Source organism: Paramisgurnus dabryanus, chromosome 12 (genome assembly GCF_030506205.2).
Source record: "Paramisgurnus dabryanus chromosome 12, PD_genome_1.1, whole genome shotgun sequence".
Taxonomy (NCBI): Eukaryota; Metazoa; Chordata; class Actinopteri; order Cypriniformes; family Cobitidae; genus Paramisgurnus; species Paramisgurnus dabryanus.
In genome coordinates, this window is record NC_133348.1 from 17,301,052 (window position 1) to 17,319,452 (window position 18,401).

The window sequence follows — 18,401 nt, forward strand, 5'->3', positions numbered from 1 at the left end:
CATGGATAGGGAACACGACACCACAACAACCATCTCCCCGTGTGGAAATGCGGATCGTCTCGTATCGAGTGCTCGGAGAGCCTCAGGTGGCCCGTATTCAGCCAACAGTGTCATGATGCTAAGAACCCGAAAACCTTTACGCATAACTGCCGACTGTGCTTCAGGCCAAAGTGAAAGCACCTGTCCCTTTCTTATATTTCATGTGTTTGGAAATTTAGCAGGTTAAAGTAGTTCAGTTGTCTCCAAATATTGAGAGCATGCAACATGCCGTGATTTGTCAACTTTATGTCGACAGACTATAGATGATATATTCAGAGGTTTTAGGCTCTCGTGATGTAAATCAAAGATTTGTGCTTGTATTGGGAAGGTTATTGCTTACAAGGGAATATTTAGCAGAACTGGTTTCCAGTTTTTAAATTTAAACTTGCGGTTTGTTATTGGGGTCTAAAGAGGGGTGTGAACTGAAGTATCCGCACCACAGAATTGTCCTGTGAATATTTTTAGTTGGAAATGAACCTTTCATTTATTTGCTTCAGGCACCCAATGCTGTGAGAATCATAATGGTCTTGATGCTTTCTAGTGTTTGCATTGTCATTGCCGTTTTGGGGAGAGTTTCCAGTCGTGTTGCCCCAAGCGTGTGGTTTATAAAACGGTTGGGAGGGGAGCCGAGACAGTGGGTCTCCAAACACAACCAGTCCTGCTGAGTTTCTTTCTTTCTTTCTTTCTTTCTTTTTTCTGTCTTTCTTTCTGTCTTTCTATATTTTTTTCACACCTCATTCATCATTAGCCCAGTCTCCTCTAAATGAAGTCGACGGGTCTGTTTATGCTTGTCCGTTTGTGTCGATGCAGGCAGGAAACAGGCAGATATATAGTCTGGTCTTTATGATTCATGTGGGTCATTAGAGGTGTAGCTCTAACTGTGACCCCATCTGGAGGTCTGGAAGCACTGTGGTCTCCTTTAGGGTATCACTTCTGCTAAATATGAGGCTTGTGACAAATAGAGTTGTTGAGATGGGAATTGGGTACATGGTAGATTAGCAGTAAGTTGTAATGCGAAAAATGATCTTTAGGAGGAGCTGCTGCTCCATGTTCTCTTATTTGACTTGTTCGAAAACAACCACACATCATTCAGCCATACCTGTTTATATACACTAGTCAACATTTGAAATGGATCAAACTCTTTCATAAAAGTTGCTTAAAACCAATAGTCGTTCTTGTCTTAAGGCAAATTTGATTGTATAATTTGCACAAAAAAAGCGGTGTCAATCAATCGATCTTTATTTATAGAACACATTTAAAAACAGCCAAGGCTGACCAAAGTGCTGTACATTAAATAAAGCAATTAATCTCAATAAAAACATATCATAAAAACTCATATAAAAAACATAATAACAACTTGCTAGAAAGACAACAGTTCATTAAAAGTAAAAAAAATCAGGAAGTGTTAAAAGCTAAAGAAAATAAATATGTTTTCAAGTATGACTTGAATGTGGTGATAGAAGAGGCTGTCCTAATATATAAAGGTAGGCTATTCCATAATTTGGGTTTCACAACTGCAAAGGCCCGATCTCCTCGTTTTTTAAGTCGAGATCGCGGTAGAACAAGTAGACATTGGTCACACGATCTTAAAGAATTAGTCAATTTTCTTAAAATAAAAAATTCAGATAATCTACTCACCACCATGTCATCCAAAATGTTGATGTCTTTCTTTGTTTAGTCAAGAAGAAATTATGTTTTTTGAGGAAAACATTCCAGGATTTTTCTAATTTTAATGGACGTTAATAGTACCCAACACTTAACAGTTTTTTTTCAACGATCTAAACGATCCCAAACGAGGCATAAGGGTCTTTTCTAGCGAAACGATTGTCATTTTTGACAAGAAAAATAAAAAATATGCACTTTCAAACCACAACTTCTCGTCTATCTCCGCTCCTGAAAAGCGCCAGCGCGACCTTACGCAATACGTCATCACGTCAAGAGGTCACAGAGGACGAACGAGAAACTACGCCCCAGTGTTTACAAGTGTAGAGAAAGAGGATCATTCCGACGTTGTTGTATGTGAAATGATACTAATTAATCTCTTTGTGTCAGTTTATTGTTTAAAATGGTCAGCAAATGTGCGTTTCATATATGTAACACGTGACCTTTCTACGTCACTATGCATTTACGTGAGGTCGAGCTGGCGCTTTTTTCAGGACCGGAGATAGGCGAGAAGTTGTGGTTTAAAAGTGCATATTTTTTATTTTTCTTGTCAAAAATGACAATCGTTTTGCTAGATAAGACCCTAGGCCTCTTTGGGATCGTTTAGAGTCCTTTGAAACTCCGTTGAAAAAAAACTGTCAAGTGTTGAATTAAGTGTTAAGTGTTGGGTTCTATTAAAGTACATTAAAATGAGAAAAATCCTGGAATGTTTTCCCCAAAAAACATAATTTCTTCTCGACTGAACAAAGGAAGACATCAATATTTTGTAAATATTGTAATAAAGTAAATAATCTGGACTTTTTTTAAGAAAATTTACTAATCCTTTAAGTTTCTTGATGGGAAAGTAAACTGGTTCAGGGGCCAGATTATTTTGTGCTTTATAAATATAAAGTAAAATTTTTAAATCAACTTGACGGGAAGACAGTGTAAGGCTGATAAGATGGGAGTAATGGACTCATGTTTGCGTGTCGGTAGATTAAAATGTTTTTATTCTGCTTTCTGTCTTGCAGGATTTGTTGTTCACCTCCACACGGCCGTTGCTGCTCTGTCACACCGACGTGAAGATCTACAGCAGACGCTCATCCGCTCACACATTCAGGCCTTGCCAACCCACTCAGCCACCCAAGTTTTTATTCACCGTCACACCCAGGGTAACACCCACACACGCACACCCAAACCCAAAAAGCATCCCAGTGAGAGATATTAACTGGCAGAAACTTCAGTCGGTTTAGCGGTTTGAAGCGATTCCATTGCAACGCTCATTTCTATATCCAGTAATTGTGTTTCTCAAATCCAGTAAATGCGTTTAGTTGGCAAGAGACGGACATCCATCAGTGTGGATTTTTACTGAGGGTGGTCAGCTGCTGACACGGGTCTCCTGCTGGATGAGAAACAAACTTACCATCAGAAATAAAAGCCCTCTTCTCTGTGTGGGCCCTCACTATGAGCCTAGTTTATTTTTCCTTGTTGACCCCTGACAGATCTTCTGCTCAGCTGATCATGACCTCGGTGGAGAGTAACCAAACAACACAAGGCCACCAGTGAGAAATCAGAGGTCTTGGTTAAGGCCTGCTTCTCTGGCTGTGAATGTGTAACCCAGCAAAACCACACCGGTTTTGGGATATTCTCAAGACATTTTGAATTTACGTGTTTTGTACATCGTAGTCAAGACTTACCATTTCCGTTGCTGGTCCTAGAACATTTAATCAAACAATCTCTCCCTAACTTTAGCCAGACTTAAATCAGAGGGAAATAATAGGTTAATACGGATGCTTTTATAATCTTAATACTAGCCATAATATCTGATTAGTTAGAAGGAATGTTTGTTCAGTCCCAGTAAAGGATTGTAATCTAGGTACAAATTTCATTTGGGAAAATCACTGCTTTTAAACTATGGGATTTTCCAAAAACATTGTGTATTTGGTGTTGAAGGGAAATGCTAGAGACTTACAATGTCCTATGCTATTACAAGGTCCTTGAACAACATTCTTCTTATTCAATCAAAGTCAGTACAAAATTTTGTTATTGTCTTTAACCATAACCTAACCTACCACTAACCTTAATTTTCTTAAAACAAAATCCAGATAATTTACTCACCACCATGTCATCCAAATTGTTGATGTCTTTCTTTGTTCAGTCGAGAAGAAATTATGTTTTTTGAGGAAAACATTCCAGGATTTTTCTCATTTAAAGGACTTTAATAGACCCCAACACTTAACAGTTTTAATGCAGTTTAAAATTGCAGTTTCAAAGGACTCTTAACGATCCCAAACGAGGCATAAGGGTTTTATCTAGAAATAAAACATATACACTTTTAAACCACAGCTTCTCGTCTTCCTCCAGTCCTGTGAAGCGCAAAGGCAACCTCATGCAATACGTCATGACATCAAGAGGTAACGGATGACGTATGCAAAACTACGCCCCAGTGTTTACAAGTGTGGAGAAAGAGGACCGCTCCGATGTTGTTGTATGTGGAATGATACTCATTAATGCCTTTGTGTCAGTTTATTGTTTTAAATGGTCCGCAAATGTGTGTTTCTTATATTCAACATGTGACCTTTCCACGGCATTCCGCAATTACGTGAGGTCGTGCTGGCTCATCACACAGGAAGACGAGAAGTTGTGGTTTAAAAGTACATATTTTTTATTTTTCTTGTCAAAAATGACAATCATTTCGCTAGTTAATACCCTTATGCCTTGTTTGAGATCATTTAGAGTCCTTTGAAACTCTGTTAAAACTGCAATTTTAAACTGCATTAAAACTGTTATGTGTTGGGGTCCATTAAAGTCCATTAAAATGAGAAAAATCCTTGAATGTTTTCCTTGAAAAAACATAATTCCTATTGACTGAACAAAGAAAGACATCAACATTTTGGATGACATGGTGGTGAGTCAATTATCTGGATTTTTTTAAGAAAATGGACTAATCCTTCAACCATAACCCCATATCTTTCATTTTACATTTATGCATAAAACCGATACTTTTATCCAAAGTGACTTGCATTTGCTTTTAAGCTATATATTATTTTTCCGTGTGTATTTTCTGGGAATCGAACCCACAACGTTCGCACTGCTAATGCAATGCTTTACCCACCTGGCTACACGATCTGATAGATTTAGCAAAGGACATCAATCCAAGAACATGTCTTACTTGGATAAATAGCACTAAGCTTGTTGAGACATTTATCAGTTTTACGCGGTCATATCAAAACATATCTACAATGTTAATGGTTTAGTCATGTGTGATAAACTGTTTTCTTTTTCCCCTCAAACATCTGCAGTTAACTTGGCTAATGGTAGTATGGGACTTGGGCTATCTCAGTGTTATTCCAGCCCTGAGAGTCAGGATTGTGTCTGGCCTCATGGCTTTGCTGTGAGAATTGGCACCGCGTTGGCACTATCCCCTAGGCACCGGGGCATATGGGCACTGTGGGAAAGTGATAAGATAGATTAGTAGCCTTTTTTCTTTTTATTCATGAGGGACTCTTGACCTTGCTGGCTTTTTAAGGCCACATCTGCGTGTCCGTGCTCCCATTGGTCAGCTGTTCGCTACAAAACTGGAAGCACGGCCAAGCCGAGCTGTTTTTCATCAGAGATAAGAATGAAAGGAAGATAATATCATCCGCTTGTCAGCACGCCATAAAATTCTCCATAAAGCTGAAAGAGGGATAAAGTTAGCGAGAGAGGGAGAGATCTTGGAGGGGAAAGAAATGGAGAATGGAAGGGAATGGATTGTGTGCGGTGTGAATCACTACAGGAAATGGTCATCTGTTACTCAAAGGCCTGTTAGCGCTGCTAGCACCAGTGACCTCTGCCACGTTTTCCTGCCGAAGCGACGGGGTTCGGACAAAATGTCAGAAATACGGGGTTGTGCGTGCATGTGTGTGTGTGTGCAGCAACTGGAAATGATTTTTCGCTTCACCTCGAGGTCTGATTTGTTTAGTGTTTCAAATGGAGATGTCAAAAGTGCCATTTGCGGCCATACTGAAAAAAGAAACATTACAATGCCAGGCAGATTGTTTAAGTATTGGATCTGTGCATTATACTTTCAATTTTAATGCAGACTAATAGACATGCCACTGTGTTTTACATTGTTAAAAAAACTTATAGGGCCTACAATAATATTAATAAGAAAAACACTTAACTGGGAAATTCAATTTTTGAATTATTTTAAGTTTTGTTGTGGTAACGAATTAATAGATGTCACTGATATTGGTATCAACTATTGAGGTTTGGAAGCGATTTTGTATCCCACCATCCAAAAAAGCAAACAACATTTGTTTCAACTAACTAAAATAATAAATATAGAGAAAAGGACAATTTGGTTATACAAAGTTTTGGTGATGTAAACAGACTTGGGGTATTGACTGTTTTTTGTTCATTCCCTAGGTAACTTCAGTTCCCATGGAACGATACTGCGTGGACCGGAGTGCTGAGTATGAATGGAGATTAATACGTGACGGTGGAAATCTCATTGCCAAGCAGTGTTTCCTGTACGGCTCTCCCGAGCTGGCTTGTGCTTGGGCGCAACGCTCTCAGACCTTCCACCCACAGAGCCCAGGGGGCGTCGTGGCACTGCAACAGAGACACGGCTGGTCCTTCATAAGGATTCCAGGTAGGTGAAATCCATGGGCGTGAGTTTGTTATGTTTGCTCGTTTGTGAAATGTAATCGCTTTAGTGGTACTTAATTTCTCCAAGAAATGTGCGTCCGGCTATTGTCCCGGCAAAGACGTTTTTATTTAAGTCAAAGGACTTTCTCACCGTTCATTGGTTTGTTCGTAATGCTTTCGAGTGTCTCGAAAGGAAGTCTTTTTGAAATTTATAATGCCTCCACAGAGACAACTCCCTCTTTTAGATCCAATACAAACCACCCTGCAGACATAGCACACTGTTCCAGCTCCTTACAGTGAGACTTTCGGGCCCTGTGGAGGCCAGAGTGCAAGAAAATTTACAGAAACTGCTTCAGATGCAGTCCCAAGTAAGGTAGGGTAGATTCCCTGTAGTCGTTTCTTGGGGCTGGTGCACCTGTAGGTCAGCGTCATAATTTGGCACCGGTACAGTACATTGGTGTGGTGCGGAAAACACACAGTTAGTAAACAGCGGAAACACAAATAGAGTCAGGGGATACTTCAGACTACTGTGCAGATAAGAAGAACTGGATGAGCCTTGCGTCTGTGTTTGCGTCTTTATGGGCATGTTTGCGTGTGTGTGTTCCTGCCTGTATATTTGCTGGGAGCAGACTGGTAGGAGTTAGAGTCTGGGAGTTCTTGTGAAGTTGGGAGGGGGGACAAAGAAAGGAAGTTGGACTATTGGACATTGTTTGTGCGCTGCGTTAGGTAAGCTTATTGAATGCATGTGTACGCTGCTGTGTTTGTTTTTGTGTGTGTGTGTATCGCTCTGAATGTTCATTCACAGGCTTAAGGTGTTTCACCGCGCACTTTTCCCATTTTCTCAGATTCATATTGTACTCAGGGAAGGAAGTGACATAGGACCGGGTAAGAGTCATTGAAGTATGCTGGCGGTCTCACAACAGGCTAAGGGAATTATAGTCACACACCTTCATATAGAGGCCGGTGGAGTGTTATACAGCTATAGCAGTTATGAATACTGGTGATTTGTAAGAATGTTACGCATCGCAGTTGATCTGTGATCAGTACAGATCACGACCCACGTTTTGGATCGCATGCGATTTTATAATTTGCACGTGTTTCAAAGTCTTGCAAATGTTAACACTCAAGTTATTTTAAACAATTTAACCCCAAAGTATGCACAGAAGCATATGCGGTTGAATGTGTCCGGTCCAACTCCAGTCAGACGTTATTATCTCTATGCCCTTCAACGATCAGAACTCGTAATTTGCAAACTTTAGAAGAGTTACGCTACTGTGTTTCATACTGTAGTCCATTAAAATACATTTGGCAAATAGAGCACTGAAAAGCAACTAAATTTTCACTTTATGTGAAGCGATTGTTTTTGACGCATCCTCTTCCCGAAGCGCCGTTTGGAATTCGCTCTCCTTCTGTATGTGCGCGTGTTTAAGTACCCTCAAAAGTGCACACACGGAGAGACGTGTTTCAAAAGCAAGCGAACATAGAATCTTTATGTTCTTGACAGGACACAAAAGAAATACCACAGTATTCTTTTTCTAATAAAACATTTGTTTATATCTTAAGTGTATTTATAGATTATAGAGGCAGAAACCATGTCCATGCTTATCTTAAAGATACAGTAACCTCAATTAACCTACTTAAGTCCGTGTCATTAATGTTAATCAAACAACTCAAGACAAAGAGAAAATCACTTCTTTATTATATAAATTAAATATAATTGTGAATTAAGACAGTGCTATTAATCATTTTTGTACCTAATGTCAGTTTTAGACCGTACTAAATATGCAACTTGGTTCTTTTTATAAATGTTTGTAATGTCTTTATTTGTTCTTATTTGATTTTTCCCACCCCTTTTTGCTCATGAGAAAAATTATCCGATCCATGTCTCAAAAAGCTTAATGTGATATGAACCGTGAGTTTTGTGATTTGTTACACCCCTAGTGAATTCATGTGCACATCAATATCCAGTAAATTTTTTGCTTTTAAAGTTGTAGTTACAAACTTGTACCACCTCTTTTTGTTTTTTCCGTACCACACCACCAACTATTCTATACACACTAGCTATGTTTTCATTTTTTATGCACATTAAAGGCAGGGTGCATGATCTCTGAAAGCCAATGTTGACATTTGAAATCACCTAAACAAACACGCCCCTACCCCAATAGAATCTGGAACTTGTTTTGATAGACCTGCCCCACACATACGCAACCCAGGCAACGATGTTGGTTAGTAGACTTACTGCTGATTGGCTACAAGTGTGTTTTGGTAGTCGGCCCGACACCCTTTTCTAAAATGTTTTTCAAAAATCATGCACCCCGCCTTTAATGCACAAAATCTGGATGGAAACACGAAGATGCCATGTGTATATACTGAAAATCTGCATAAAAACCGTATGCACTTAGTTCAGTCGGTTGAATTTTTTATGTGATAAGAATAAATGTACATAAATTGGGATGATAACACTTTTTTTGGGAAGGGGGGGGGGTTTGCATAAACTAAAATTTACAATTGTAAGTTCAATAAATGATTAAGAAAAGTGCATAGTTTAAGTCACATCTTTAAAAAAAATCATCATAGTATTTCAAAAACAAGTATTTCATTTTTTGTTCTTTGTAAGTCTTAGAGATGAAACAATGAATCTAATTTCAGCAAGAAAATACCGTGAAAAATACAGCGGTTTTAAAGGCATTTCTTTTTTATATAAAGACTTATCTAGGAAGGAAAAACATTTTGGGACATTCATAATAGAAAAGAACGTATTTGTTGAAACTTTGGGTCATATTTACAGAGCTAAAAAACACTTCAACCCAAAATTGATTAGATAAATTACAATCATAAAATAAATAGGCAACAGTTTTGTTCACAAAACCACAAAATGAGCAAACTTCATCAATAGCAGTTGACAGGGTAGATTTTGTGAAGTAGCTTTACTGGATATGCAAAATTTACTTGGCAAAAGTCAGGCTTTTTTCCAATTTACATTTGAGACCCGATGGAAAAACATTTACAGAATAAAATCCTCGACGCGAATCAAAATAGTCATGTGGCTTTTTCTGTCGTAACTGTGGTTTACTGGGATTAAATGGCATAACTGGACTAACCAGCAGATCGATCTCAGTGCACAGCATCTGAATGTTGTTTTCGTCATTCTAAAACGTTGTAGCAAAGCCTGTCATCAACGTGGTTAGGTATAAGGATCTTCCAGAACCATCTGTCTTACAAGACTGCGTCGATAGAGCAGTCATCCGCCTCTAAAAGCAAGAGGACAGGATACTTTTACTGAGTTTTGTGTGTGCGATCTGATGCTCAAGTACTTTATTATACACTTAAAAGGCTTCTACCATCACAAGAAATTAGGTTTTCGTTCTCTTTGATTAACTGAATGGAAATGCAGCTTTATTCTCAGATGTTTTATGCAGTGTTCCAATTTGGGCACTCCGAATGGAAACATAGCTGTTGTCATACAACAAATAAATATTAAGTATTTATAAAAACAAAAGGAAGAAATAAGATCCCGAAAAAAGAAGTTTACCAGTTATGTTGATTAAAGATGCTTAGGTTGTTTTGGACTATGTAGTAGCATTGTTTACAGTTTTCCATCATCACTTAATCACATGCACTTTGGCAAAACTCATCTTACAGCATTTTTTCCCTTTGCTGTCAACGTTGGTGAGTCCACCCAACAGGTTTGTATACATACATGTTGCTGGTGTAGCTTTCGTGACTAATTAAGCTTTCACAGAATACTTCTGCACATTGTTGTAATGGCACTGCTGCATTGAGCTGTTGTTTTGAGAGTGAGAAGGCTACAGAGCTCAGCTCACAGACAGCCTGTGGGAAACTCTGTTTTCCCTTCCTGTTCTTTCAAAGAATCTCTGCACTCCAGCAAAATGGCCGGAAGTATTCCTGGCCTTTTTGATTTTGGGCCCAAACAACAGTGACTGCATAATTGTTTGTAATCTGCTCTATTGTGAAAAACACCCAGACTTTACCAAGGTGTTCAAGAGATGGTCCTTCAACCAGGCACCAATTCGGATCTTCTTTTAAATGACTTTCTTCACATGACCATCACTAGTAAGGAGATGAAAGTTTGCCATGATAAATTTAGACGAGACTGACGCGTTGTCACCTTTCAACACGGTGTCAACCTTGACATGAGTTGCTTCCCCATGCAGTTATTATTTTGGCCTACAGAGGGAGCATTTTGCTAGGTTTTAGCATCCATAGCCTCCACCTTTTGTGTGAGGGAAACATGTGGTCACATATTTCACTCTTTATGCTCATATGGGTTTGTGCTTAGAGCCCAGGCAGGGGTCTGCTACATGTAGTCTATAAATGACAGCTTAATGATAGCCTCCATCATTTTCTGGCTTCCCCTCCCACCCGGCAAAGACATGTGGTCGCTTGACTGCTGTCAGGCCCGGTAAACATACAATTGGTGGTGAGTGGTTCACATTTCCTCTAATTTCTTCTTACCTGTAAGTGGAATATTCAAGTAGTCTCATCACATATTGGTCAGTGAGGTGTATTTATTCTTAGACCTAAATCATGAGTACGTAACAGTGCTTGTGCTTTAATATGTCATGATTACATCATTTTCCGTTTTAAGGTGCAGATTTCTCACACTTTCACTTCAGCGAAGTCTTATGAAGCGTAACCACAGCCTCTGTTGATTGCCCGCGCATGTCAACAAATTGCCAGACGTTTATAGTTAATGGGCTCGCTGTTGCACTATTCTTCGAAAAACACAGGGGGCGAATCTGAGCAATCGAGTCCAAAACCAACACAAAGAAGAGGACAGAAGTTGTTTGCTGGAAAAACACTGATAATTGTAACATCAGAGCTTGATATATAAATATGAGAACATGAATAACTCTTAAATATGTCTTTATTAAACGTTATCATTTGATTAATGTTTTTACTAAACAAACAATACAGAAATCTCAAGGTTTGTATTTTATTACTCATCCAGTGATACATTTAATACACATATAAGCCAATAATTCTGAATCATATGTGTGAGTATGTGTTTTCATACTTTAAGAGTGTCAGATAAATAGTATATGCATTATTTCGCATGGATTGATCAAAGAGATGCGTCACAGGCTTGCATGCTCGGACAGAATCGCCTGATGACGGTCATTTTCAGAAGCGGATCTGTGTGTGCGGATTAAAAAATCCATGCACACCTCAACGCGAAATGAGGTCTCGTGCACACGACCACCCAGTCCCCACTGACGTCATTTTTGTCGCGCGCATCAACGTGCTCATGCGGACGCGTCGAGTATAAACAAGGCTTAACAGTGGCAAAACAATCATTGTTTGTGTTGAGCACAGAACTCGCTCCTTGGCCCTACGCCTATGTTTAGGTGTTGGCTAGTGATTATGCCAGGTGTCTATAAACAAATTACTTGGCATTGACGACATGGAAGCATTGGCCAGTGCTGAAGTTCAATGTCCCTTTGCCAGAAGAACCTTCCCTAAAGCTGAGATCACATTAATGAAATCAGTAACCAGCAGAAGAGCAATTAGGAGGCAGGCATTGGGTTAATAAGCTCGACCGGGCAGATTTTTTATTGGGTTACCCTAGGGTCAAACTTGAGTTCTGGACAGTAGGGATTGGAGCTTGAAGTAGCCCACTTGAGGGGTCACGGCAAGCAGGTGTATTGAATTGATAGCTGGAACCATTGTAACATCTGATGGCCCAGCACTTTTCTTTTTCTGTGAGAAATGAAAACAAAATATATTTTGATTCAAACCCCCAATACATTGTTGCAAAATCGGACATTAAGTTCAGAAAGTTGAAATGAAGTTGCTTTCATTAATTTTCCAGATTACTACACTTAAAAAAATATTGGGTTGTTTTTAACCCAGGGCTGGGTAATTATAGGACAGAACTAGGGATGCACCGATACCACTTTTTTGGAATACGAGTACGAGTACTTGCATTTCAGTACTTGCTGATACCGATACCGAGTACTTAATAAAAAACATGTTTTAAATTTACAGGTAACAGCTTTAGTCATATAATTTAACAAAAAAACAAGGGACTAGTTTTCCAGTTTGTTGTAAACTCTGCCTCTTTGGACAACACAAGAGGCATTAACCCCTTACACGCCACTCAAACATAGACATTTCTCAGACCATGGTATCGATCCCTGGTATCGGGGGACTTTTAACGAGTACGAGTACTTTAGAAAATGTGGTATCGAGACCCAACTGTTAGTAAATCATGTTAAAACAACCCATTATTTGTGTCCTATAGTTACCCAGCCCTGGGTTAAAAACAACCCCATTATTTTTTAGAGTGTAGAATTTGATAAGCATGTCTAAGACCAGGCTGAGGGTCTTAGATTAAGTAGCATGCTAAATGTGAGAGTAATCGCAGAGCTCCTCGTGAAATTGGACGTGGGGGGTGATAAGACTGGAATGGAAACACCAGAGAGACTCCGTGGTGCCGGTGCCCTTGAGTTGTGGGTACGTCTCAGAGCTCAGACCCGGTGGGCCCGCACCATCCCCCTCGACCACATCTCCATCCCCCCAATCTTTCAGGGGCTTTAAAAGAAGAATCTGGCAGCTCTGTGCATTGCTTTCTTCCCTTCGACGCCAAGGCCATTAGATTAGAACTCTACAGGGAACAGCGGATGGGATGCTCACAAAATCACTTAGACTAGAACCAAAAACCTCAGCATTTGGCAAAAGAAACCATTGCAATTAGCACAGTGGGATACGGTTTTTTAGCATGTACATGCTAAAGTTGGGCAGGGAATGTCTTTGGAGCCTTCAAAGTAACCATTAGTGGTCTGAAAGTATTATACAGTAGTCTATGTAGTTTATAGTCACTATTCAGGATAAGTATTGGGACTATAACCAGTTGAAGCTAGTAGTTAGTTTGATTGTCCTAGCTTAGCTGCAAGGTACGATAAACAACTTAAAATGTAGATGCATTATGTGAACATCTAAAGGATTTAAAAGCTTCACTTGATTGTTATCACAGTATTTAACTTATGCCTGGAATATAGTCTGTTTTTTACATGTACTTGAACGTATTAATGGTGACATGTCTGCTCTGTTTCAAAATAACGTTTGCTCTAAGTTAAACTAAGGGATGTGGAATTTCTTCATGATTAGTTCCAAAACACCAAATCTTGCGATTCATGTGATTATATGTGATGGTACCTTACAACAAAACCTCATTGGAGGAAATGAAATCCATGTGGTCATTATCTTGTCAATCATCAACACGGTGAGTATGGGATTCTAGGCTGTACGGTTTAATTTGAGACATTCTCCTTTCACACGTTGAAAAGGTTATCCATGTGGCCTTTTCAGGGCCATAGTGTGTTGAGTCAGGGTTCAGCTATGGTTCACATTAGCATTGACATGATGTGGTCACAACATCACCATCATGCTACCCATAGGTTTGACACACTTTGTGTGGCGTATGACTGGGCCAGCAGGCCTCAAACTCTCTCGGGGGATTTCTAGATTGCTCTGGCAGCGAGCTCACTTTGTGTGTATAATCGCTTTCTGAGTGCCCGTGACGGCCCGGGTCATTTAACCTCCCCCCACGAGATGACCTTGAGGTCAGAGGTCGCACCAGTCAACAGTGGTAAGCTCGTGCTTCCTCTTTTGTATCATTGCTTGGCTGAGCATTGACACCCTATTGCCTTTAGATTCTCATGTCTGTGCATGTCAATCAAATGTGTTGAGGTCTTACATAATGAATGGTGTAGATTTAATGATTAAATGATAATGAGAGCGCTTTAATGTTTAAGTAAGTTGTATTAATCCTACAATGTGGGAATACAGCATGATCTAGTGATTTTTTTTATGATTTCTCAGTTTTTTAAATGGTTTTTCTCTTCTTTCTTCTTCAGATAAAGAGTCTCTCATAACAGACAGCGGGAAGCTTCATACTCTGGACCTGCTCCTGACTCGACTTAAGTCTCATGGCCATCGAGTTCTCATCTACTCCCAAATGACCCGCATGATAGACCTTTTAGAGGTGAGTACTTTCAGGATCTTTTAAGGGGCTGTTTATACCCGATATTTTGGTCGACTGGATCACAAGTGGACAAGAGAGCCACATTCACGTTTACACCTATTTTAATCCGTCTCTTTTGACTACCTCCGACCGCTTCTGTCCGGATTACTAAGGGGATGGTTTGTCGGTGAGTCCTTCTGCTTTCTGGGCAAATGCGTTTTTCGACTACCGCTGAATGTGTTCGAATGTGGATGAGCTTAAAGGATCACTCCACTTTCTTAAAAAAATCTCGATAATTTACTCACCCAATGTAATCCAAAATGTTAATGTCTTTCTTTGTTCAGTCGAAAAGAAATTAAGTTTTTTTTTTTTTAGAAAAACATTCCAGGATTTTGCTAAATTTAATAGACTTTATTGGACCCCAAGAGTTTACAGTTTAAGTGCAGTTTAAAATTGCAGTTTCAACGCAGCTTCAAAGGGTTCTAAATGTACCAAAACGATTGTTATTTTTGCCTAGAAAATAAAACATATGCACTTTTAATCCACGACTTCTCATCTTGCACCAGCTGCGCGACCTCACGTAATTGTGTTAGCCGTCGAAAGGTAACATGTTACATACGTGAAACGCACATTTGCGGACCATTTTAAACAATAAACTGACACAAAGACATTAATTAGTATCATTCGACATACAACAATGTCAGAACGGTCCTCTTTCTTCGCACTTGTAAACACCGTGACAGTAGTTTAGCAAACATAATGCATGACCTTTTGATGTGATGATGCATTACGTGAGGTCGTGCTGGTGCGTCACACGGCTAGTGCAAGACGAGAAGTTGTGCTTTAAAAGTATGTTTTTTTTTTCTTGCCGAAAATGATAATTGTTTGTTAGATAAGACCCTTATGCTTCGTTTTGGACCGTTTAGAGTCCTTTGAAGCTGCATTGAAACTACAATTTTAAACTGCATTGAAGCTGTAAACTGTTAAGGTCCAATAAAGTCTAAAAAATTGAGAAAAATCCTGAAATGTTTTTATTAAAAAACTTAATTAAAAAAAAAACAGTCTTCTCGACTGAACAAGGAAAGACATTTACATTTTGGATGACATGGGGGTGACTAAATTATCTGGATTTTTTTTAAGAAAATGGAGTAATCCTTTAATACCTCTGTTTACACTTGTATTTAGCATTGTCTGCTTGTGAACCGATCAACCAAAACGCATCTTAATACCAGGTGTAAACATCCTCCAAAAGTCAGTAACTGATTGCCCTGCTGCCTATGAACGTGACACGGAAATACCTGGATTGTCACCTTGACGTCACATGTTATTCTGTCAATGTTGAACTTTTCCATCATAACCGCATAAATCCATCTGTACTCATTCAATTTCAGTTATGTGAGCTCATGCTAATGTTTTTGTTTCCTTCTACATTGTATTTTAAGTGTTAAATCCCACTAAAAGAGAGATGGAGAATTTGATCAGCCATTGTGGAGTTGGAATGTTTGGCATTAAATAGCTCCATATTGTTATAACTGGACAAATACCGAGAGAACATAACTGGGAGAAACAATCACTTTTTCCAGAGACTCACAGTTGTTTGCCACATGTTTAGCAGCATGCCAAACATGGAAATAAATGTAGAAGCCTCCAACAACATTGTCAACACAGGCAGCATAAAGTTCAACACAGCACAATTGTTATTGCGTGCCACACTGTACATCACTCATGGTCTAGAAACACATTCTTAACGTCAATGGAAATCAATCCAATTCATACCAACTAAAGCTTTTTGGCAGTCTCTCCAAAAGCTGAGTGTCTCCATTCAGCGGATTAGCAGACTTTACTACCTCTATTTGTGGAATAGCTGGTCTATAGGAAAAGTTTACCACAACAGCATCCTTTGGCTTTGATTGGTCATTAATTTTGGTGTGTACAAAATACAGTTTATCTCCACATTTAATTTGTATCCTCATATGAAATGGATCTGGCATGTTCTTTTAAATGAGCATTTTTATCATGTTCTTATGTTTCGGTTAAGTAATTTCACTTTAATGGCAATTGAAAAGGTTATTAGTCAGTAATTCAAATGCCTTATTGTCACAAATGTCACTTTAGCTATTTCATTGGTATGTAACTGTATGTGGATTTCAATGCAAAACCCTTTAAGTGCATGCAAGCTGTGATGCATTAGGCTGCCACATTTGGGTTGTATTCAGGTTTAAAGGAAAACACCACAGTTTTTCAATATTTTACTATGTTCTTATCTCAACTTAGATGAATTAATACATACCTATCTTAATGTAATGTGTGCACTTTTAATCTTTGTACAGCGTTTCGTTAATGTGTTAGCATTTAGCCTACCCCCATTCATTCCTATGGCTCCAAACAAAAGTTTTATTTTGTGCCACTATACTTACTCATGTAACTACTCATGTAACAGTCTTTAAATAGGAAAAACTTGTAAGTGTTTGGTGGCTTCTAAATTCATCCCTGTTTGGAGCCATAGGAATGAATGGGGCTAGGCTAAATGCTAACACTTTCATAAGGATGCTGTACAAAGATTAAAAGTGCACGCATGGAAAAAAGATAGGTATGTATTAATTTGTCTAAGTTGAGGTAAGAACTAAAATATTGAAAAAACGGTGGTGTTTTCTAGGGATGTCCCGATCCGATCACGTGATCGGAAATCGGCCCCGATCACGTGATTTCAGACTCGATCGGAATCGGACGTTACCTCCCGATCAGGACTCGGATAAATATGCAGGGTTTAAAATCCATTAAGTTCTCGCGCTGCTCCGCGCCAGTGTACGCGCTGCGCTGGTGCGTGTGAACTGAAGAGAATAGGCTTGTTCGACTTCATCCGGCTGCCGGTTCTTGTGGTGCTGCATGACGTCAAAGTTCCGCGAAAACGATTTAAAAGCAAACTCCTCCGTATGATTTCGCGGATCACTCTCGCGGTAGTTTGACGTCACCCGGCTGTCGATTGTTGCGGCGCCGCATGAAGTCGAACAAGCCTATTGACGTGCTTTCATTCATAGGCTTCACACTCATGCATGCAAGGAACCCACGACAAAACCGCGTTTTTTCCGCTCATTTAAACGACGTGTTGATCGTTATTGTCAACATGTGCTCAGACGCAGTTCCGTGTCTCACTCAGAACCTCAAGAATGTGCATTCGCGCAGGATCATTTGACATTACTGTAGAGATGAGAGAGAGAGAAAGAGAGGTAAGAATGGTGCCCAAGTATTAAAGTATGTATAGCCATGTCACTCATCTCATTACAAAATGTTAACTAGATAACTGGATACAACTGATTGTATGGTTTAATAAAATAATGTATTTTGATTATACAAATGAATCACGACCTAACTATAGGTATTTAATAACTAACTGCTGACCAGCTTAGGGAATCTATGGCTAATTTATAAGATATATTTCTGAATCAGTATGTTGTTTTTCTTGTTAATTGAGTCTTTTTGGGTAGCCTATCTTATGCCTAGAATGAGTCAAGGAGGTTAAGTCTTATAACTTCATTCAAAGTTTGATCAATTGTGCATAATGACATGTGCACCAAATGCATATAGGGTGTCAGACTCATAGATTTGCATCATTTAAAGTTCAGGTTTTAAAGTTTGGGTCAACATGTGGCACAGCTTTAAAACTGAAACGTATAAAATCCTATCAGAGATACAAAATGTCATTGAAACACACCCAGTGGCTTTGCTATCATCAGGATTAAACATGTTACCCCTCGAACCCTCCCTCCAAACAGAGCCTCCCCACAAAACAAACCCCAATTTAACCCCTGAACATATATAGTATATATTCATTATTTTTTAACACATCTGTAGTTATGCGCTGGCACAGAGTTAGACTCTTTTGACTCCACACAGAAACAGCAATGCGTGCGGCATGACATAAGGAACATCCTGGACTGTAGTGTTGGGCGATATGCCCCATTTTGAGATCGTCCTATCGTCAGCCTGTGAGATCGGCGATACACGATAGTATCGGGGGGCGGGGCAGTAGTTTACTCATTTATTTATTTGTTCATTTATGACAAGACTTGATTGGTGGAAAAAAGAACAAGAGCAACACCGT

The 18,401-nt window shown here is 39.3% G+C and overlaps 1 protein-coding gene across 1 annotated transcript in view; it reads left to right on the top strand.

The window, feature by feature from the left end:
- Positions 1-18,401, top strand: part of ino80 (INO80 complex ATPase subunit) — a 49,067-nt gene that overhangs the window by 18,330 nt on the left and 12,336 nt on the right. The window contains exons 25-27 of the mRNA XM_065255836.2: positions 2,712-2,852; positions 6,091-6,316; positions 14,193-14,320. Coding sequence (XP_065111908.2) covers positions 2,712-2,852; positions 6,091-6,316; positions 14,193-14,320 — 495 coding nt within the window. The remainder of the gene's footprint in view (positions 1-2,711; positions 2,853-6,090; positions 6,317-14,192; positions 14,321-18,401) is intronic.